Below are 20,069 nucleotides of genomic sequence, written 5' to 3' on the forward strand. Positions count from 1 at the left end.
ATCTTTTAATTTGGCTCAGCAGCAATTCTGTTTTACCTAAGGAAACCCTGTGTGCTTCGCATTTTCATATTAGTATCTGACAGCCAGCGATAATCTAAAATTTAATCATTAATCTTATTCTTCTAATTTGGACAGTATTGATCTCAATTCTGTGTTTTCCCAACGAAGAGTCTGATTTTCACTTCTAGCACTACTGACCTAAATGAAGTTTCTCCTGATTTACCTCAGTGTAAACAGAAGATTCAGAACTCGAAAATTTTCTCCAATAATTTAAAATAGGTTCTATTTAGTTTCACATTTGCTTACTGTCATGGTGTGGTGTCATTTTCTGAAATACCTGCTGCTTGCCACTAGCAAGATAGGAAACCAGACCAGATAGACCTTGTATCTGGTTCAGTATGGCCATTTCCATGTGCCTAAGTGTGAGATCAACAGTTTTATTTTGCAGGCATATTGGGACTTGAAACTAAATAATGAATCATGATTTCCAAAAAGAAGGTAAAGTAGCAAAGACCTGCTCTTAAAAGCCACATTTTCAGGAATACGCAAACTAGACCATCTTAGCATAGCATTGTCGAAGTCAGCATAATTAATCCATGGATGAGTTTTGCCCTGTGGGGTTTGTGGATAAATATTGATTTCTCAGTGCAATTTACTTTGCACCGGTCTATTGATTTCAGTGGACTAGTTTACACCAGCTGAGGATCTAGCCTGATACTACCCTGCTTACGAATTGATGTAATATATGTATGTTTGTATGTTCATGTCAGAACAATATTTAAAGAGGTGTTGGTTTTGCCAATAATAGTGCTATATATTTTTATCTGGGGAGTTATAGATCGTGACATAATGGCATTTGGTGGGATTCACATGTCCAATACAATTTGTTCCCAATTTCACCTCTGCAGACTAACCTGCTGTGTTTTAATAGAGGTCCCATCAACATATACCATTACCATTTGTACAGCAGTATATAGATAAATATCTAGATCCTTAGTTGATTTAAACTGGCATAGCTCCATTGACTTCAATAGAGCTACACTGGTTTACCTCAGTGGAAGATCAGTGCCCTAGATGCATAGAGCTATTTAAAAAATCTGGTCCCTATATTTGATTAGTCCTAAAATGCATAAAACATTTTTAATTACATATTGAAAGTCAGGTTCAAGGGACTTGCCGTTACAGAAAGAAATTGAGATGGTCTATTTTGCATAGCTCAATCACAATTGAAATTGTTTTTGTGAACAGTATGCTTTTCATTGTACCCAAATATGGTACATATATATATTATTGGAGTGCATAATAGTTTACAGTTGTTTCATCAGCAATAAAAGATTTTACAATTCATTTTTTTAAAGTTGCAAGACTCTTAGCATCTTTAGTATAATAATACAGCTTTTATAGCTGACTGTAAAACTTCAGATTACAGTTTTAGGAATCATGCAATTTTGTTTTATGGTTTAATAATTGTTCAAATGTGAGGTTCCTAAAAACAATTTAATGACTTATAAAAATACCATTTTACCAAAATGTACTGTTCACCTTTAAAGAACACAGAAATGTCAACTGCTAGATATAGACAGATTATAGTCCATATTCTCAGAGAGCAATTTGCAAATTACTCTTAATAAAAACAGATGTTACATTTGCAGTATTTCCTTAAGCCACAGTTGTTTCACTGCTCTACATCAAAGTCTCCACTCAGAAGAACAATTGCATAAATATAATGCACAAAACTAACTGTGGATTAGAAAATCAGAACATTTTCAATCGTACCAAATCTGCCTATGCATAATTAGTGCTAGTGTTTTATAAGGTTCTTCACCACATTAAGTGTACTCTTAATAATAAGTGACTTTTTCTGTCTCCAAGTTCAAATCCATCCTAGTTTTCCCATTCAAAATAGATCACTTACTATAACATGCAAAAATGACCTTAAAGATGGTCACATATAATAATTTAATTTTAGGACATAACTGCAAGTAATAAAAATACCAGTGTATCACACGGTAATAGAAGATATGTCATTATACTATGAACTGCAGTTCTAATATTCGATATTTGTGGAATATGTCAAAGTGTTTAGTATAACGAGCATTATTTAGTATTTTCTAAATATTTTAACATTCATTACAAGGTACTGGCCATGATTCTGATTTCACTTAAACCGATGTAAATCAGAATTAATTCCAGTAAACTCAGTGGCGTTCCATCCGTGTAAAACTAGTGCAGGCAAAGGGAGTACATCTGTCTAGGTTACTACTGGGATAAGGATCCTGGATAATTTTTTTATTTATATTACAGTGGTGCCCCAGAGCTCAAGTCATGGAGTAGGGCCACATTGTGCTAGGCAGTGTACAAACAGAACAAAAAGATAGTCTTTGCCCCCAAAACAGCTAAGTAAATCCCAGTTGACTTCAATGTGGCCAAGAGTTCACCCATGTATTAATTGTTCAATAAACCACTTTGCACACTTTGAGTGCGACATACATAATAAATAATATTTTACTACATGAACTAAGTTAATTTAATATACTCCTATAGAATGCATATCAAATAGAGAGAGAAACCAACACACATATACACAAAGCAAGGGAAGTGGATGCCTTAGGAGATTGGTACAGTAACTACATATAGAGATATTCACCTCTGAGACTTGAGTTTTAAACTGAACAGCATAGTAGTTACCAGAGCTGGATGACATTTTAGAAAGATTTTGTCAACAAAAAAGCCCTTGCTTTTTGTAGAACTGATGTTTATGTGAAAAACTGACTCTTTAAATGTTTTGTTATGCTTTTTATTGAAAGATCTGGTGGTTTTTCTGAATTCATTTTAAAATCAAATGTTATCAGAATGGTTATTGATTTTTTTTTCACTGAATGTTTAGTAAATGAATAGTTTCATTATTTATCTTAATTATTTTATCTTATCACAAAATCAAGAGTCTATTTGGAACCCTGCATTATTATTATTATAGCTTCTAGAAGCTATAGCCCTATTGTGGTAGGTAGAGGAAAAATATAGCTCAGGGAAACCCTACCTCAAAGAACTTGCCATGTAATACTTCAAGCATGCAAAGATTTATGCCCATGCTTAATTTTGTAAATTGTTAGCTAATCTTTGATGTTGAACTTTAGACACCTAATTTGGCTCTTTCATTTGCTGGCTGAATGAATGTTAAGAATATTATGGAGTTGAAAAGTCCTCCATTCAGGTATATGATGTTTTATATTTCTTTTTTTTTTTTCTAAAAACATGAGACAATTGACTTAACTTTACCTTTTCAAATGCAAACTGATTTAGGATACTGCAAAGATCAAACATGCATCTTGATCACGTGCTCACACACTCTAAAAGAAAAGCGTTTATTACAGTCCTCTGACCTAAACTGACAGATTCTGCAAAGTGATGGAAGTTTCAACAGTGCTCAGCATCTCTTTCATGTTGCATCCAGCTCCAATGACAACATTTACCTAGCACTTACTTCTGAAGCTCTAAATAACTTCATGATACTGGCAACCATAATGTGCCAAGTACTAGAATGCCAGGCCTGAACAGTAATGTCCCTTTATAAAGTGATCTCGTACACTATTCATGTGCTATTGAAAACATCCTTCCTTTTGAATAAAATAGAAGTAAAAGAAATCTCAACAATAGTCATGGAGAAAATTGCGCACTCAAGAAACAGTGAGTGAATTCCATCTCTATGTGATATCATTGCTTACCCATTAATCTCATCTTCCAATGACATGTACATCTCCTCTCACCCCAGATATTCCACAAATCCCTTTAATTGCTAGTCTTTTTTCCACCCTTCTTCTCTGTCTCTTCCTCTATTCCTCTCTCCTTCTTGCAGCTCTTATTTTATCTTTGAGTATTCACTTAAGTAATCCACCAGATCACACAAATTTGAAATTTGCTCTGGTATTGAGGCTGCTTACAAGGCTTTCTTCACCCACGGCCCCACATAGGAACTGTGTGTAAAAGCAGATTGCTTATTGAGTGGAAGCAGTTCTGTGTCTCAGTAACACAAGAAGGGTCCCCGTACTGGGGCTGGCTAGCATAGCCTGCAGAACTCATCACCTTGGGTTCAAGCCTGCTCTGTTAACACTGGTGTAAATTTGAACTAACTCCATTAGTACAGTGATGTAAATTCTCTTCAGGTATATTTCATAACAGAATGTTGTTGTTTATATACATGACATTTTCATCTGTCCTTATTGCACCTATACTATCTTCTTATAAAATAAACTTTAGAAAATAAAAGTCTCTTATCCTACAAAGAATAAGATGAAAATTAATTCAATAAACACAATAACATGGAAATAATTTCCTTCCCATAACCAGCAGTTAATGAAAGAAAGAGAGAGGAATCCATAAGTGACTAAAATGTAATAATAAAAACTTAAAATAGCCATTCTAAACTATATATGGAAATTATTGGATCACAGGCTATAAAGGTAGCTTATATGGAGATGAGCTAACTCTTCACAATTCTTCCAAACATGTCCCTATAGAAGTTAATCTGGGTTTATAGGGGAGAAAATGAAACACAGTGTTTTAACCAAATTGGCTAACATATCCTCTTAATAAAAAGCATTAATGCTAACACAGATGTGAACATAAATATGTTTTTATTCTACTTTTAACCTGCCTGCTCATTTTACGTATAGTCTTCAGTGCACATTTGCAATCAAATACTGGAAATAAATCAAATCTCTGTTATTCAGTACTGACCTTTTATCCTATGACTTCTAATCAGCTGCCTCACCTGAATAATAGATCTCTGCGTTGTTCTTAAACCATTCTACTCAACTTCTTTTTTCAATCTATTATTCAGTTCTGGATGTAAAAAGCTGTCACCCAATTTAGTCCCTCACCTTAAAAATCAATGGGAGTTTGAAGTGTTGTTTATTTTATTCTTTACATTGGGGAATAAGATTCTAAATATTTCATACAGGTTCCTGGTACTAATCAGTGGACTCCCTCAACCATTCTACCTCGTGTGTGCTTAGCCACAAGTAAACAGATAGACTGTGGTACAGTATTTTTTTTCATAGTTTCACACAGCATGTATATCCAGAAGAATTATAGGATTCTCCTTCCCCATAGTTTTTAGACAACAGAACAAGGTAACCAAGGTTATGAAATGCTGTATTAAACTGTATTTTTTTCTGTTGGAGAGTTGTTACCTTTTTGAGAAGGCTCAAATTGGTGCTAATAGCCAGAAATTCCTCAACTGAGGCATAGCAATCTTTGATGTACATGTATGAATCAGGTATGTCCATATGGTGAGTTGGATACCCATATGATCATGTGTGATGACAAATATGTGATTTGTGCAATCAAGTTGAATAATTGGGCTTATAAAATAAGCATTCACAGATGAATGCAATACAGTTACAAGCATCTTTTGAAAATCTAACTCTAAATTTGCATCTTCAGTTTGTGTACACATGCAAAAATGTACAATAATTGTATGTTAACTTATTGTACTAGCCAAAATTTAGTAGCATAAAAACAGTTAATTTTTTAGGTGTTTTTAGAATTAAATGTTCCATATAATTGTAAAATCTTATTTTTGCACTTGCATCATGTACACCCTTGATTATTCACATTTGCAGTGGGTTGTGTGTGTGCAAGAAGCTGGGTACACAAAACTGTAAATGCAGATTGAGGGCATTTTTGAACATTTAACTTTATGCACCCATGTATGCATGCATACAGGTGTGCCCTTCGATCGGTCTGAGGTATTCCTGCCCCTTATGTAGCATCATGTTCTTATCAGAACTTAGATGGTCCCTAGATAATTGTAATGAAGATTTTATATGTGATTAGATGCAATGATTTAATCATGATTATTGCAGATGAGGAATGAAGGTCATTATTTATAAATAGTCACAAGAGAGCTAGTTCAGTTAAAATCAGCTCCAGTCCAGACACTGAATATGAGTTTAATGAGGGTAGTACAGGGTTCAGGGATGCTAATGGGCAAAGTCCTTTCACCTTAAGGTTACTGATCAAAATCCAGTCTACACTGGTGATCAGCAACAGTTAGCATTTGAAGGCAGTTTGCTGGGTGGTCTGTGAGAGATGAATTTTGCTTGCTGGCACCTAAATTTGTACTCAAAATCAGGACCCTTAAAGGCCCTTCCGTATGCCAGTGCTTAACTTTTAAGCACCTTAGACGATCACAGGAACAACACTGTGATCCACATAACCTCTGCTAGGCTTGTAGACTCCATAGAGGGTGAATGGTGAGAGGTAGGCACCCGAGAATGTGATCCACAAAGCCACCATGATAGGCAAGGAACTGCCTAAGCTAACCGATGGGAGAAGTCAGGGAAGGTAGGCCCTCCTCCACCTAATTTGTGTGGAGGGCCCAATCCAGTAGACATGCTCAGATTCCTCCTAGATCCGCACAACATGGTTGGGCGAGTGCCTCTCTTATAACCTGTAGCCCAGTGGTTAGAAGGCTTACCTGGAATATGGGAGACATCTCAGAAAAATCCCTTCCTTTGCCTGGTGTGAAGAAGAGATTTGAACAGGACTCTACATCTCTCAATTGAATGCCCTAACCACTGTGCTGCCGTCATCTTTTCCACAATTAATATATAATTATTCAATAATTTATTTAAAATAGAACACTTTCACGATGAGAAATTGAGGAAGACCCACATCACAAATCCATTCTTCACAGCTGCCAATCACACACAAGTAAACCCTCACACACAAATGCCTTAAAGTGATTTTTCAAATATACAGAAATATGAGTGTAGCTCCTGCACATTCAAGAAAAATTTGCCCCAACTGTCCTTTAAACAGTGTCTTCATCAAGAAGTCCACGTGAGTCTACACTGCAGCATGTAGGTGCTAGTAAAACTGTATAATTTCTATCCAGGGCCCAAAAAAGGTGTGACAATGTGATAGTATACTGCACCTTCAGAGAGTTATGTCCTAGAGGCCACTAAGGAGCTACAAAATCTCTGATGACATGAGATCTTTCCTGTCTTGTCAGAGAAGCGAATCACAAAGAAAGAGAAAGGAAACTGGAAAGAAACATCTGAAACACCATGAGATTTTATAATTATATGCTCATTAAATACTTGGCCTCTTTGATGAGACTCACTGCCAGAGGTGACAATTAGTGCCATTTTTATACATGGAATCTATGCAAAATATTAAGATTTGTCTATTTATAATAATTACATTTTTTGCATTACATTATTCTGCTCCAGTATAAACTTTCCATCATTTCTGTGGATGATTTGAGCGATGAAACGAAACAGAATTATTTCCTGCAAACATAATTTTGCATAATCTGATAATTATTTGCATAATCTGATTATTATGGATTCAGAATTTTCAAAAACATGGTGCATAATTGCTAAGAATTTAAAATGCTCATTCATTCATTTTTGTGTGTGTGTGAGTGTAGTGAGCATTTTAGTTGTGGCAAAAAGTTAACTGTTGTATAATATTTTTTCACAGCATTTTTGAGTAACTATTGATAGCAGATGTTTGAAAGTTATGTAGAGCTTTATACTGCTCCCACATAAGTCAATGTAAATTGACCTGCATGGTTCAAGAGCAAACTCATAAAGAATATGAGACATAGAAAATCAGGGTACGATAGTGTAAGCTCCTACTCTCACAAATGTTTCCCACTTGACTTCAGTGAAGCTGTTTGAGAGAGGATTGTTCCTTTATAATAATGGATACAAAGTCCCTGCAATGAAATACTGTCCCACTGAAGTGAATAGAAGTGTTGCCATTGACTTTCCCGGGAAAGGATTTCATCCCTGCCTATAGGCTCAATCCTGCTCCCATTCAAGTAAAATGACCAAAGTCTTATTAAGTCCTTTAGGGATAGGATGACTTCTATATATGCATATAAGACCACTTCGCTGCCTGGCCTGAGAATTAAATTACAAGCTTCACACTTCAGGCACCCATTTTATAGTTTGTTATGAGGCTGACAGGGCAGCTCATGGGACAACTTAGCTAATGGAGGGCAGTTGCTGGGACTTATTGGCTGATTTAACATTTTCTGTTCTCACTTAAATCATTTGGAATATGATTATATGGTAGAAAATAAAATGTTCACAAGGAATATTAGCATCTTGTTAGTTTTAATTTCAAAAATTAAAGAGACCTAGGAATTTAATAGCTCAGAATACCAATGGTAAATCTGAATGCCTCACTGGAAAATTATGAGGATAGATTAACTGAAGGTATCATTATTACAATGAAAATAAGAATAAGTTATTACAGGCAGAACTGATAATCTAACACTTCCCATTATAGGACCTTGCTTTCAATTACTTAGCCAAAATCTCTGTTTGGGCTGAACTTTTCTGTGTTGAATTTTTCCTTCAGTCTTTTTTTTTTTCCAAGTATATTGTCTTCTCAATGTCAGAAAAAGCAGTTTATTCCTGTTATAGTCTTACCTGGATATGCCTTATTTCATTCTGTAAAAGTATAATGTTCCCTCCCCCTATAAAACCCTCAGTGACTGTCCGGGTATACTGAAAGAGGGACAGAAGAATCTTGATGTGGATTTTTATCTGGCTGTAACTTTATTATATAGATGTCTGGGTCTACCTAGCAGATAAAATGTACAGTACATGCAAATCCATATTTGTTCAAATCATTACCTGGGGCTGCACCAGACCCGCTCCTTTAATTTCCATCCTTGTCCCCATCCAACCCATAGAATTTGATCTTACCATCCACCACTCTCATAGGAGATTAAGGTGGGCTATAAGAATGGGGGCTTAAGGGATTGACTCCCTGCCATACCAATCAGAGGAGTCCCCAAATCCTCTCCTGTTCTGTTCCTTTATACAATACCTCTTTTTAAGTCCTTTACCAGGCCATTTATCTTGTCTTGGGAAGTCTTCCTCATGAAGTACCTGCAGTGGATATCTGACATAAGAAGGCTCCAGCAATTTGCTTGGCTGCCTCCCCCAACATCCTCCCATCCATAAAGCAAAGCCATCATTCTCCAGCAAGCCCAGACAACTCCTTCCCCACTTAATTATGATGCAGTCTTTTGATTCTGAATGGCATTTTCAATGCTAAAAAGTAGTTTATGTTCCTAGCAAGCGCAAAGTGTTCACTAAGGCTCCAGCCTGTAATTGTCTCTGTCCAATTTCAGGTTCAGAGCCTTAAACTGATATGGAGTAAAAGCGCTTTAAATTAAAAAAGCATGTCTACATCTCATGGGAGTGGATTGCTTTGGACCATAAATGCAAAAATCAACAGTTGTTCTAAATCGAAGTGCTCAGGTTTGAGAAACTTCTATAAAAGAAATTACAAATCATGTAGGTGATTTCATAAAACATCCCATACATAGAGCTGTAGTAAAACAAGTGCTTACATTCAGGTGCCTGCGTGTAACACCAGCAGGAAGAACATTTGGAGCTTAATGCATGAGGCTCTACCACTTGCGCTAAAAGCCAGCTGCCTCTCAGCTAATGCTGTGTAGAGGAAACTCATTCTTTCTCTCTGTAAGTGGGCTTCATGCACACCAGTAGGTGTATGGGCTACATTCTCATTTGATGTTAGGTCACAAAGTTGCCAGTTTTACCTTATGAATAAGATTATCTTAGCATCTACAGTTTTCCCATTTATTTCTCTGTACCTACTATAGGAAATATCTTGAACACTTCCACTTAATAATCTATGATATCCTTTAAGGAACTGTCAGGCTTTTAAAAGTAACCACTATATTTTGGTTGTGCACAGTGATGCCATGCACATGTGCAGCGGCGCCACAGCGCATGCGCGGGGCTTTCTGAAGCGCGGGACCCGGGGCGGCCGCCCCGTTCGCCCTGCCCTATATCCGACCCTGGCTGAAGACACAATCTTGCACAAAAAATACAACAGCTGCTCAGGTCCCTTCAACAAGCCAGTTAGAATACTCCTGACTATAGAATTACAAATTGCCTCCTCTCTGGTCCTGCTGCTGGAGTGTGGAGCCAACCCGTGGCCTGGTTCCCCCTCTGCCTACTTCTCCACTGTCAGCGTGGGAGTGTGTACGTTACATATATAGTCAGCCTTGGCAGGCAACTTATGTGCTTCCCCACTCAGTTCCCTTGATGGAACTATATCTTCACCTGCTGTGTCAGTCCTAGGCTTTTCTTAAGCAGGGACTCCCCATCATGAACAATCATGTCAAACTGCAGAGATTTTGTGAAAAATGTGAATGGGAACTTGCTTGTGAATCCACATTTAACCTGTAACCTCTCATGGAGTATGGGGTACTTTGTGGGTTTACTCAAAGGAGGAGTATTGCTGTATTGCTCGTGTGTGGGGTGAAATCCTGGCTCTAGTAAAGCGAATGGGTTTAGGATTCCATCCATGTTGTTTCTTTATTTACAGTTTAAAATATGACTGGCTTTTAAACAGGACATTAATAGCTTTCTATTCACTTTTATTCTCTTTAACTGAATTATAGTGCACAATATCTAGATGCTACTTATAACTGGTATATAAGTCACTGGGTTGGTGGCAGTAGAGAATCTCTGGGAAGATGGATTTTAATAATAAAATCCCAAAGTACTAGATTTTGGATTACATGGTTTTCAGTATTGTGGCTGGGGAAAAAAACCCAAGGCGCCTAAGCTGTTAGGATATTAGGTTAGCAAAATTTGTTCTGTGTAGATGTTTTCATTTTCTCTTCTTCTCTGCCTTTCTCAATGCAAAATGTTTGCTTGAAGCTTATCTACAAGAAGACAATGTTAGGAACATGGCATAATATCCTCTAAAAAGAGGAAGCAGCAGTTTAGGGCTATATGAAGTCATTTGACACAAATAAGGGCATGAAAAGGAAAGCAAACCCATAGCTAGATACTATACCACTATATAAGTTTAGATATTCAGAAGATTTAAAGAAAGTCATTTTTGGTGGATTAGCTTGTATATTGTATACTGCACTGTACTCACTCAAAAACTGCTTGAGAAAATGGTTGACAATGTGCATGGCCAGATACACACAGTCAATGTAGGATTTGCTCTCCAAAGAATCCTGAGTCAGATATCTAGCAAGCAGTTTTGGTTATGTGTATGCACATTTCGTAGTTACCTTACTTGCAAAACTTGAGCACAAAATGCCCTTTTCATTCAAACACAAACAGCAGGATGCCCTATGTGGAGGTAGAAAGGGAACTTTGATGGTAATCTGCCTTCCCTGGCCTTCATGAACATTCTTTACCCAGGTAACAAAGGGTTATAAAGGTGAGCCAAGTTTCAGCTGCCTATTTGCATTGGAACTGATTTATACATAAGATGACTAATGCTCGTTGGCAAACTAGTCCAACATTTTCCAAAGTATTCATATGAAAGTTTACAAACATAGAGGTGTGCATGCTGTTTTGGGAAATTGTACCCTCTTTAGTATTTATTCTTCCATTTCGTGTACCTCTTCTGTTGTTTCCACCAGACTGACACCCAATGCAATCTTTCAGGGCATACCCAATGCAAGCATAAGGTCTGGGAAGTTGTGTAATGGCTTACAGATATGAATGGACACCAAAGCCTTGAAAGAAATAACCAAACACAATGAAAATGGATAAGTTTTCTGTGGTCATGTGGAAATCACATCCACAAGCTTATTTCAAAACTGAAACAGGTTATATAGACATCTGTCAGGGATGGTACTTGGTCCTGCCATGAGGTCTTCTCAAGGTCCCTTCCAGTTTAATAATTCCATGAAACCACTTTCAAAATACAAACAACTTTAGAGAAGTTCCATACGGATTAAGGGCCAATTTATGGCTGGCCCACAACAGGGTGACAGACGTTCCTCCTGTCTCATTCATATGATCTTCAACTCTTGCAAGTCTCTTGATATTTGAGCTGAAATCCTGCCTCCCCTGAAGTTACTAGGTGTTTTGCTCTTGAAGTCATTGTGGCTAGGGATTTCACACATGCGGTTTTTCTTAAATCCCATCCAGGGCCGCATTATGACTTTCATGGGCCCTAGGCACTTTTGCCTTCGTGGACCCCTCCCACCGTAATAATATCAATATTAAAATTATTTTTGATATAACTTTAAATACTTCAACATTTTATCTTTTTTTCTGTTTTAGGCAAAATTTAATAGATTTTCGTGGGCCCTAAAAGTTTCATTTTTTTTCTGACGTGAGGAAAAAAATTAAAACATTTTCTTCAACCCTAAAAGTTCATTTTTTTTCCTTCTGATTTGAAAAGAAATTAAAACATTTTCATGGGCCCCTAAAAGTATCGTTGGCCCTAGGCACTGTGCCTGCTGTACCTAATGGATAAGTCGGCCCTGACTCCGCCTCCTGGAGTCAAGTGATTAGTTTAGTACATACATCTTTTATTTATTTTTAAAGTAGATTTCTGGTCTCCATGGCTTGGAGGAAATGTATGAAAATGTGAATCCTTTAGGTTCAACCCCCAGCAGGCAAATTAAAAGACCCAAATATTTATTACAAAAAAAATAAAAATCACATGAATTTTAACGTAATCTCAGGATTTTCAACACAGACTTGGCAAAACTGTTAGGGAGGAGGGAGTTTTAAGTGTTATTGCAGCCCAGGATATTAGAGAGAGAAGGTGAGTGAAGTAATTTTATTGAACCAACAACTTCTGATGGTAAAAGAGACAAGCTTTTCTTCAGTCAGCACTTCAGTGGTCAGTGTCCAACAGGGAGGATGGACTCTGGGGGCATGTCTAGGACTAAAGCCGAAATAAGCTACGCAACTCAAGCTATGTCAATTGCGTAGTTTAGGTCGAAATAGCTTATTTTGGCTTTTGGCACTGTCTGTGCAGCAGGAAGTCCGAGAAAGAGCACCCTTCCTCTGACTTCCCTTATTCCTCGTAAAATGAGGGTTAGAGGAGTCACAGTAAGAAGTCCTCTGGCTCAACATTATGTTGAAATAACTGCTTGTAGTATAGACGCAGACTATGTTATTTAGGAATAATATCAGGTATTCTGAAATTACACTTCTGTGTAGATGTACCCTCACTGTGCCCCCTTGCTCAACTATAGAGATTGATGGAGCAGAGTGCAAACTGGATCTTCACAGAAGGCAAAGAGAGGAGTTTTGGAATAGATACCAAAGTGCATGTGATCGGTGCTCAGAATTAGAAAATAACCACAAGGACTTTAGTTGACTAGCCCATAATGGTTTGAGATGCTGTTTATTGTAATACATTGAAGTCTAGAGATTAAACTGATCCCATGTATGTGTTCAAACACAAGTGGATAATTTGTTTGCTTTGTTTTGTGTCTCCCAGCTGAAACTTGTGGCTGGATACTTACTACAGATTTTGTTCCAGGCATTGAAGACTAATACCAGAATAGTTTTTGTGAGACCTAGTATTAAAATATACTTACAGTACAAAATAGTACTGTTAGGCAAAATGACCAGAGATAATTTCATGCTCTAAGGTAGCATCTTTGGGTCTGATTCACGGGGGAAAAAAGTTTGGCATTTTCATGCTGAGAATCTACAAAGCTTAAATAGCATTACACCAGACTCTAAGGCACAGAAATTCAGAATCATTTTATGTTGAATTTGATTCTTATTTTAGTAGACTCTGCCTCTGACATGCACTTTGCTTGTTTTCCCCACTGAAAGTAATTTATATTGCAGCATAGTGTTATACCACGGTACTAATAAGAAAGTACTATTGACAAGTTTGATAGATGTAGCTAGCACTTAGTGAGTGCAGAAGAGTTAAACTGATTGCATTTTTACACTCGGTGTATTTCTCTCTTATTGTTTGTGTTCTGCTATTTGGAAAACAGGTTGGCTGCATAGTAAATCTCTAATCAACGCTAAAAAAGAACAAAAGGAACATATACTATCATTTGTTATGAATATTTCAGGAGTCGGGTCAGCCAGAGGATGTCTGGGGAGATTTCTTCATAAAACCTCGTTGTTTGTTTATTGCTAGCTAAGAATTTGAAAGGAAGGCAAAACCACACCCATTAAAGTGACCTGAAAACAAACATGAAAAATATAGCTATATTGGCTATCACCATAGTATCTAAGTGATAAAGTATGTATTCCCTCATGAAACCTGAAGACCAAACTATCAGAGAGGTCTCTTTCTCTTCTGGCTGAGTACTGCATTGTTCCCTTCTTTTCCCAAAGTAAAGCTCATTTTGGTTTGTAACAGTCCATAAGTGCACTGCTAGCACACTTTGAATAACACAGGCAAACATTTCTTTGTTTATGAAACAAAATCATTGCACTATAAGTGGTAAATTAGGTGAGTATCCATGGGGTTGGGTGTGCTTGAGAGCCAAGCTGTCACCCAAGCCACAACATTTACATTATTTTAGTGTTCTAGCTCAAGCTATTGCAAGTTTGTCTATCCAGGCTGGGAGGCTTGTTCTCATCTGTAATGTGGACATGGGTTATAAAACAGTATCCCAGGGAACCAGCCTGCTGCTCTGGGTCTCCTCCTCCAGGAAGAGCATCTCTGTTTGCTCTGTGCTGGCCCTGAGGCTCTAGTTCTTTCCCTAAACAGGCTGGGAAGGTTTCCATACCAGCCAGATGTCTCAGGACATGGGTTTGGGCACAGTTCTGCATGGAGACGAGGAAGGGAGAAGATGGCTGGAAAACCCTGAGTCTGCCCAGGCTAAACTAAGACTCATGTTAGATGTGCAACGTAATCAAAAAGAGTTCATGACTGTCCAAATTCTTAAATACAAATCTTTGCTTTTCTAGAATAGTTTAACTAGGTTCTTTACAAAGGAAAACACTTTACAAAATATAAAAAGATAACTTACCACGGCACAAGAATGGTGAGGCAGCTTAAGAGTGGCCAGCATTTCTGAATCCCGCCAAACAGGAGTATCCTAAAAAGTTATGTCAGTCCATCTCAAGCCTTTTTAATCATTCCTTCGGGGATGGGCTTTATGAAGTATAGTTAAACAAAGTTACTGCTAGTTTTTAAAGTAACAAAAGAAAAAGGTGTATAGTAATTTGGTTTTTTTAGGTCAGTCTATAACCTGTAACTATATATTTGGCAGAATATTATAGCTGAGTGTACAAATTGTTGGCAGACTTTATTTTAGCCTGTAACACAGATCCCAGGCCTCTTTTCTTTAGAGTTTTTTAAAGCTTCTTTTCTGCTGTGTTTTTTTTAATGCCCTCATTCTGCTTTCATTTTGGTCAGTGAAAAACATTCTTATGAACATGCTTGCAGCAGCCGGAAAGTAAGTCTAATTTTGAAATATACAATAGGACCTCAGCATTATGGACACCTTGGGACTGGAGGTTGTTCGTAACTCTGAAATGTGTGTATTTCTGAGCAAAATGTCCTTTCAAAAGTTTACAGTGAATATCAAGTAACTGCAGCTTTTGAAACTTTACTAGGCAGAAAAAAATAAGGCTTTTAACTATCTTAATTTAAACAAGCACAGAAGCAGTTTCCTCATCTTATCAAATCTTTTTTTTAAAGATTCCCTTTATTTTTAATAGTTTACCACAGTCCTGTACAGTATTTGCTTTTTTTAAAATTTGGTCATATCTGCTACATGACTGAGCACTTCTGATTCCAAATGAACCGTGAGGACGATTGATCAGTTGGCAACTCTGAAGGTCTACTGTAGTCTTATTAGTCATTTATATGTTTGATTTCATCTTTGATCTGCCTGAAAAGGCTGCTTTTAAAACCTTGGAGACAACTCCTATTACCTGTGTACCAGGCAGGGAATTACACTGCCTGGTGAGCTCTTTAACAAAAAACAGGACTATGTAGCACTATAAAGACTAACAAGATGGTTTATTAAGTGATGAGCTTTCGTGGGCCAGACCCACTTCCTCAGATCAAATAGTGGAAGAAAATTGTCACAACCATATATGCCAAAGGATACAATTTAAAAAAATGAACACATATGAAAAGGACAAATCAAATTTGTGAGATCTTTGAAATTGAAGCTTGAGTTGGAATCTGCAATAGCCTGCATAAGATGCACCCCTGTTCACCCAAATCCTTTTGAATCTTGAGGAGCAGAGCTTTCCCTGCCAGAACTGCGCTCTACAGCATGCCAGGGATGCAAGCTTTTCTATCTTGTATAAGTTTTGGAATATTTTATAGATTAAAAATAGTGGAGCCTCCGCACCATTTCTCATTTTTGCATGTGAGAGTGTATATGTATTGAGACTATCAGTAGTGTCTGAGCCCTGACTTGGCTCCCCATGTACAACACTCCTTTTGAAGCACAGTACCATGAGTTTTGCTGTGTTCTCTGCTAATTGTGCCTAGAAGGGGGGTGCAGGAAGCATTTTCCCTTTAGGATGTAATTACAGATGTATGCTTCACATAGTGCACTCCTCTGCCCATAACTTCTTTCCCTGCCCCCCTCCAAGTTACTTATGATTTAGTGACGGACTATTGTATTACAGTGCTGCAGCCTATGCCAACATTTCCATTAGAACCCATTTTTTCAGGTTTATAACTCTGCAGTAAAAATCTACTCTTCCAATTTGAAACTTGGCAGATAATGTCTCATCCTGAAAGGTATTTTTCTGCAAATCCCTCCTCCTATTCCTAACCCCTAAATGAAGAAGGTGTAGTGTAGTTTTAGTTTTGAATTACTGACATTATCCCTTATGGTTTTGATGGGAAAAGGCCATTTGATTATTAAATTTACATTTTTTAAATCCAAAGAAAGAACTTCTGTTCTAGATGAAGCAACTGAATATACAAAAAGTGTTAAACTGTTTCCTATTAAATCTATAGATAGCTCTTCCCAAATTAAAGCTAGTGAATGATGATCAAAAGTACTGAAAAGCTTTTGTTGTTGATTTTTGTTTCTAGCTGATTATTGATGTTACCCTAGAACAGTTGCTTTCTAACATGTAAATAACTTGCTAAGCTGCACTGGTTGTGTTACTTTTCAAGATGAATTCAATAGAGGGGGAACATGACCTTGTTCTCTCTCTTCATGTTGAGAGCTGTATTAAGTCCTGGGAGAAACTAAAATTTAATCCTTGGTATAGAGCAGAAACTAGCTAGAACTATTACTGTTGTAAACGGTACAGGATTCTGTAACTCCAGCCAGGCATAGCTACTAGGAAATGCACATAGGCAATAGACAGAGACTTGTAAGAACTTGGATTAGGTGGCAAAGAGGTAGAAAATATCAAAGAAGGCCTTTCACAACTTATATTATCAGAACCAAAGATCCATTCTGTGTTCTTTGGATCTCCATTTCCCCATCTGATTTAGTGGAAACATACGGTAAAAAAGAAATGCAAGAGTAGGAACCACTTTAATTTTTCCTTGCTTGTCCTGTTTCCCCTTGTGACAAGCCAGTGAGGAGTGAAATCTGCCTTGCTGTCACCAGAGAACGTCATTTTTAATCTGGCCAAATAGCACTCAAAATTCACCATCAGAGATTTCTTTTTTCATCTAGGTTGAGATCTACAAAAGGACTGAGGTACCTACCTGCCACGTTAGAGGTCTAAATCCCAGCATCAGGCCCCACTGGGATTCATAAAAATATCAGTTGCTACCACTGAACCCTGTAGGTGCCAAAACTTACTCAGTACTTAAAATTTTGAGGTAAAAATTTAGTAGGTGCCTGTGTTTCTGCCTCTGCACATGTGCACTGCAGCTTCCCACCTAGGCCCCGGAAAAATTCATGGGCAGAGAATCCTTTGCTTGATTCCGTAACCATACTCAGAACTGACTTACTGAATTGAGCCCCTACAGACAAGCTAACAGAAAATGAGGAGGAGGACATCCCTCATCAGTTTTAGCCAGTGGTTTAATTACACAGCTGAGATGTTAGGGACCACTGATTCCAGTCCCCATGCTGCCTGAGGGGAAAAGGGATTTGAACAGGGATCTGCCACCTGAGTACCCTAGTCACTAGGCTAGGGAATGAGATCATGAGATGCTCCCTCAGGTTCTCCTGAGAGAGCTCTTCCACTGTAGAAAATAATGGAAAAAGTAACAGAGGGGAAATGAGAGAGAGAGAGAGAGAGAATTTATAATTTGGCAGTTAGAGCACTCACTTGTGAGGTGGAGCGCCTGGTATCCAGTCCATCATCTCCTCTGATTTCAGTTTGATTGTTAAAGGAAATAAATGTTGTTCTGTTTGCATAATCTGGTGACTTTCAGAACAGACTTTGTGGCTGTAGCATGATACAGACATTCATTTTTTTTTATTTAAAACCTTTTCTGGTCATCTTAACATCTGGGGAAATCCTAAATATTAGCAGAAGAAAAATGCTTAAAATAGTGTATTTTCCCCTAACCATTCAGAATATATTAGTCAACTTCCATATTTTCTAATTAGGATGCATCAGAGACAGTTAGTTACTAAAAAAGTGATCATATTCCATTTTTTTAACCAGGTCCATATGTGACTTTCATATAGATCCTTGATTACTGACTTGATTTATGTGTAGGCATTTCTATAGCACTCTTCATGGTAATAGCTGAGTTTTAATGTCCCTATTCTTACTGTCTGCTTCAAAATTAGTATTTTAAATTCATAGAAGGGAATAAAACTGCAAATGTTATCAATGTTGTCTACATGGACACTCAATGCACTCCAAACCAGGCTGTAAACCTGCAGTGCAGTAGCTTACCATATACACATTGGCCCTGTGGACCTGGCTGCTGCTTATTAAACATTTCTTCATGTGTTTTGATGAACTAGTATTTGAAATATAGTGGGTAGCTTAGTGTGTTGTAGTGTCCCCGACTTGCAATGCCATCCACTAAAACTTTCTATAGACAAGCACTGAGATTATGCTGTTATTTCAAGACTATTATTTTGCTATTTGCTCTTCATTCTTACTCATTTATTGTAGAGACTTGGTAATATGAAACAGAACAATCAGTAAAAGTTTATTCAAACAGAAATATCCATATTATGTGTATGAATACAAACATATATACCATATAACTTTGCATTTTTCTATAGGCACACAAGCGGAAATCCAATGAATCTGTAGACACAGAACTCTGTCTTAATGAGGTAAGAATGTGGGCCATTTTACAGTACCAATTTTTCATAATACAAATATTATCTTGAAATAGTCCAGGATACAATCCTGTGCTTTTTTGTCAGACATAATTCCCATCAATATCATCATGGTTCTGTACCAATTTATCATAATAAAGGGAATTTTTCTAAGAACTCAGGATTGGGCTGAAAGGGATGGCTACCCTGGTACCATGCAGTGGTGAGATAATTACATTTTAATTCCCACATAGTTGTTGGGATTCCCTCCGAGACCTCTTTCCACTTGGCTTCCCAAGAACTGATTTTGCAGGTCATATAGTAATTAGTGTTGCACCTAGGAAGTGTAATTAGCTAGTAATCTGCAGGAACATGTAATCATATGGCATTTACCAAGTCCCAGAAATACAGCAGATTTCATTTTATGGCTGACAGAATACTGATTTAGGATAAATGAAATGACAGTTATATAATACGTTAGGAGCTAGATTGACAGCCCCTGGAGACTTGGAATCTTTCCCTGTGCTGTTCCACCAGACTGTTTCAAGCCTGACCAATAGGACCCATCCCTAGAGGTAGAAGATTAGTTTCCATGAGAGTCAATCTGTAACCTTCCTGTTGACCTTGGGGTCCTTGTGTATTGTCCCTGTGTAGCTGCACATGACCTGCCAATCTGTACCTAATACTATCCTGTTAATTTAGTATGTGTAATGTTTAGCTGCATATATTTTGCTTTATTTTATGTTGCATAAGTACTTTTTGATTGTGGAAAACCAAGGGCATGTGAAAATGCAGTATATGGAAAAAGAAACTAAATGGACATTGCTATTGTTGCTAGGCCAGCCCATAAGCCTACTCTGATGGGGTTTCCGGTCTTACCCATGGGAATCTAACAATACTTTGGTTTTCAATCCTTCCATGTTGAACACAGATCTTTTAAAAAAGTTGCTTAATTTTAGAAAGTTAGATATTTTATTTATTCTTTTTTGGGGGCCTGATTAGTGATGACCCTTTATAGTGTTTTGACAGTTACAATCACATTGTATTTTAATATCTCCATTTTTTTGACATCCTGTTTCATGCTTCTCGCATACTTAAATAC

General features: G+C 37.4%; 1 protein-coding gene across 1 annotated transcript in view; it reads left to right on the top strand.

Annotated features, from left to right (window-relative positions):
- Positions 1-20,069, top strand: part of GFRA1 (GDNF family receptor alpha 1) — a 233,665-nt gene that overhangs the window by 203,783 nt on the left and 9,813 nt on the right. The window contains exon 9 of the mRNA XM_006121312.3: positions 18,929-18,982. Coding sequence (XP_006121374.1) covers positions 18,929-18,982 — 54 coding nt within the window. The remainder of the gene's footprint in view (positions 1-18,928; positions 18,983-20,069) is intronic.

Source organism: Pelodiscus sinensis, chromosome 8 (assembly GCF_052426305.1).
Source record: "Pelodiscus sinensis isolate ZL-2025 chromosome 8, ASM5242630v1, whole genome shotgun sequence".
In the NCBI taxonomy this organism is placed as follows: domain Eukaryota; kingdom Metazoa; phylum Chordata; order Testudines; family Trionychidae; genus Pelodiscus; species Pelodiscus sinensis.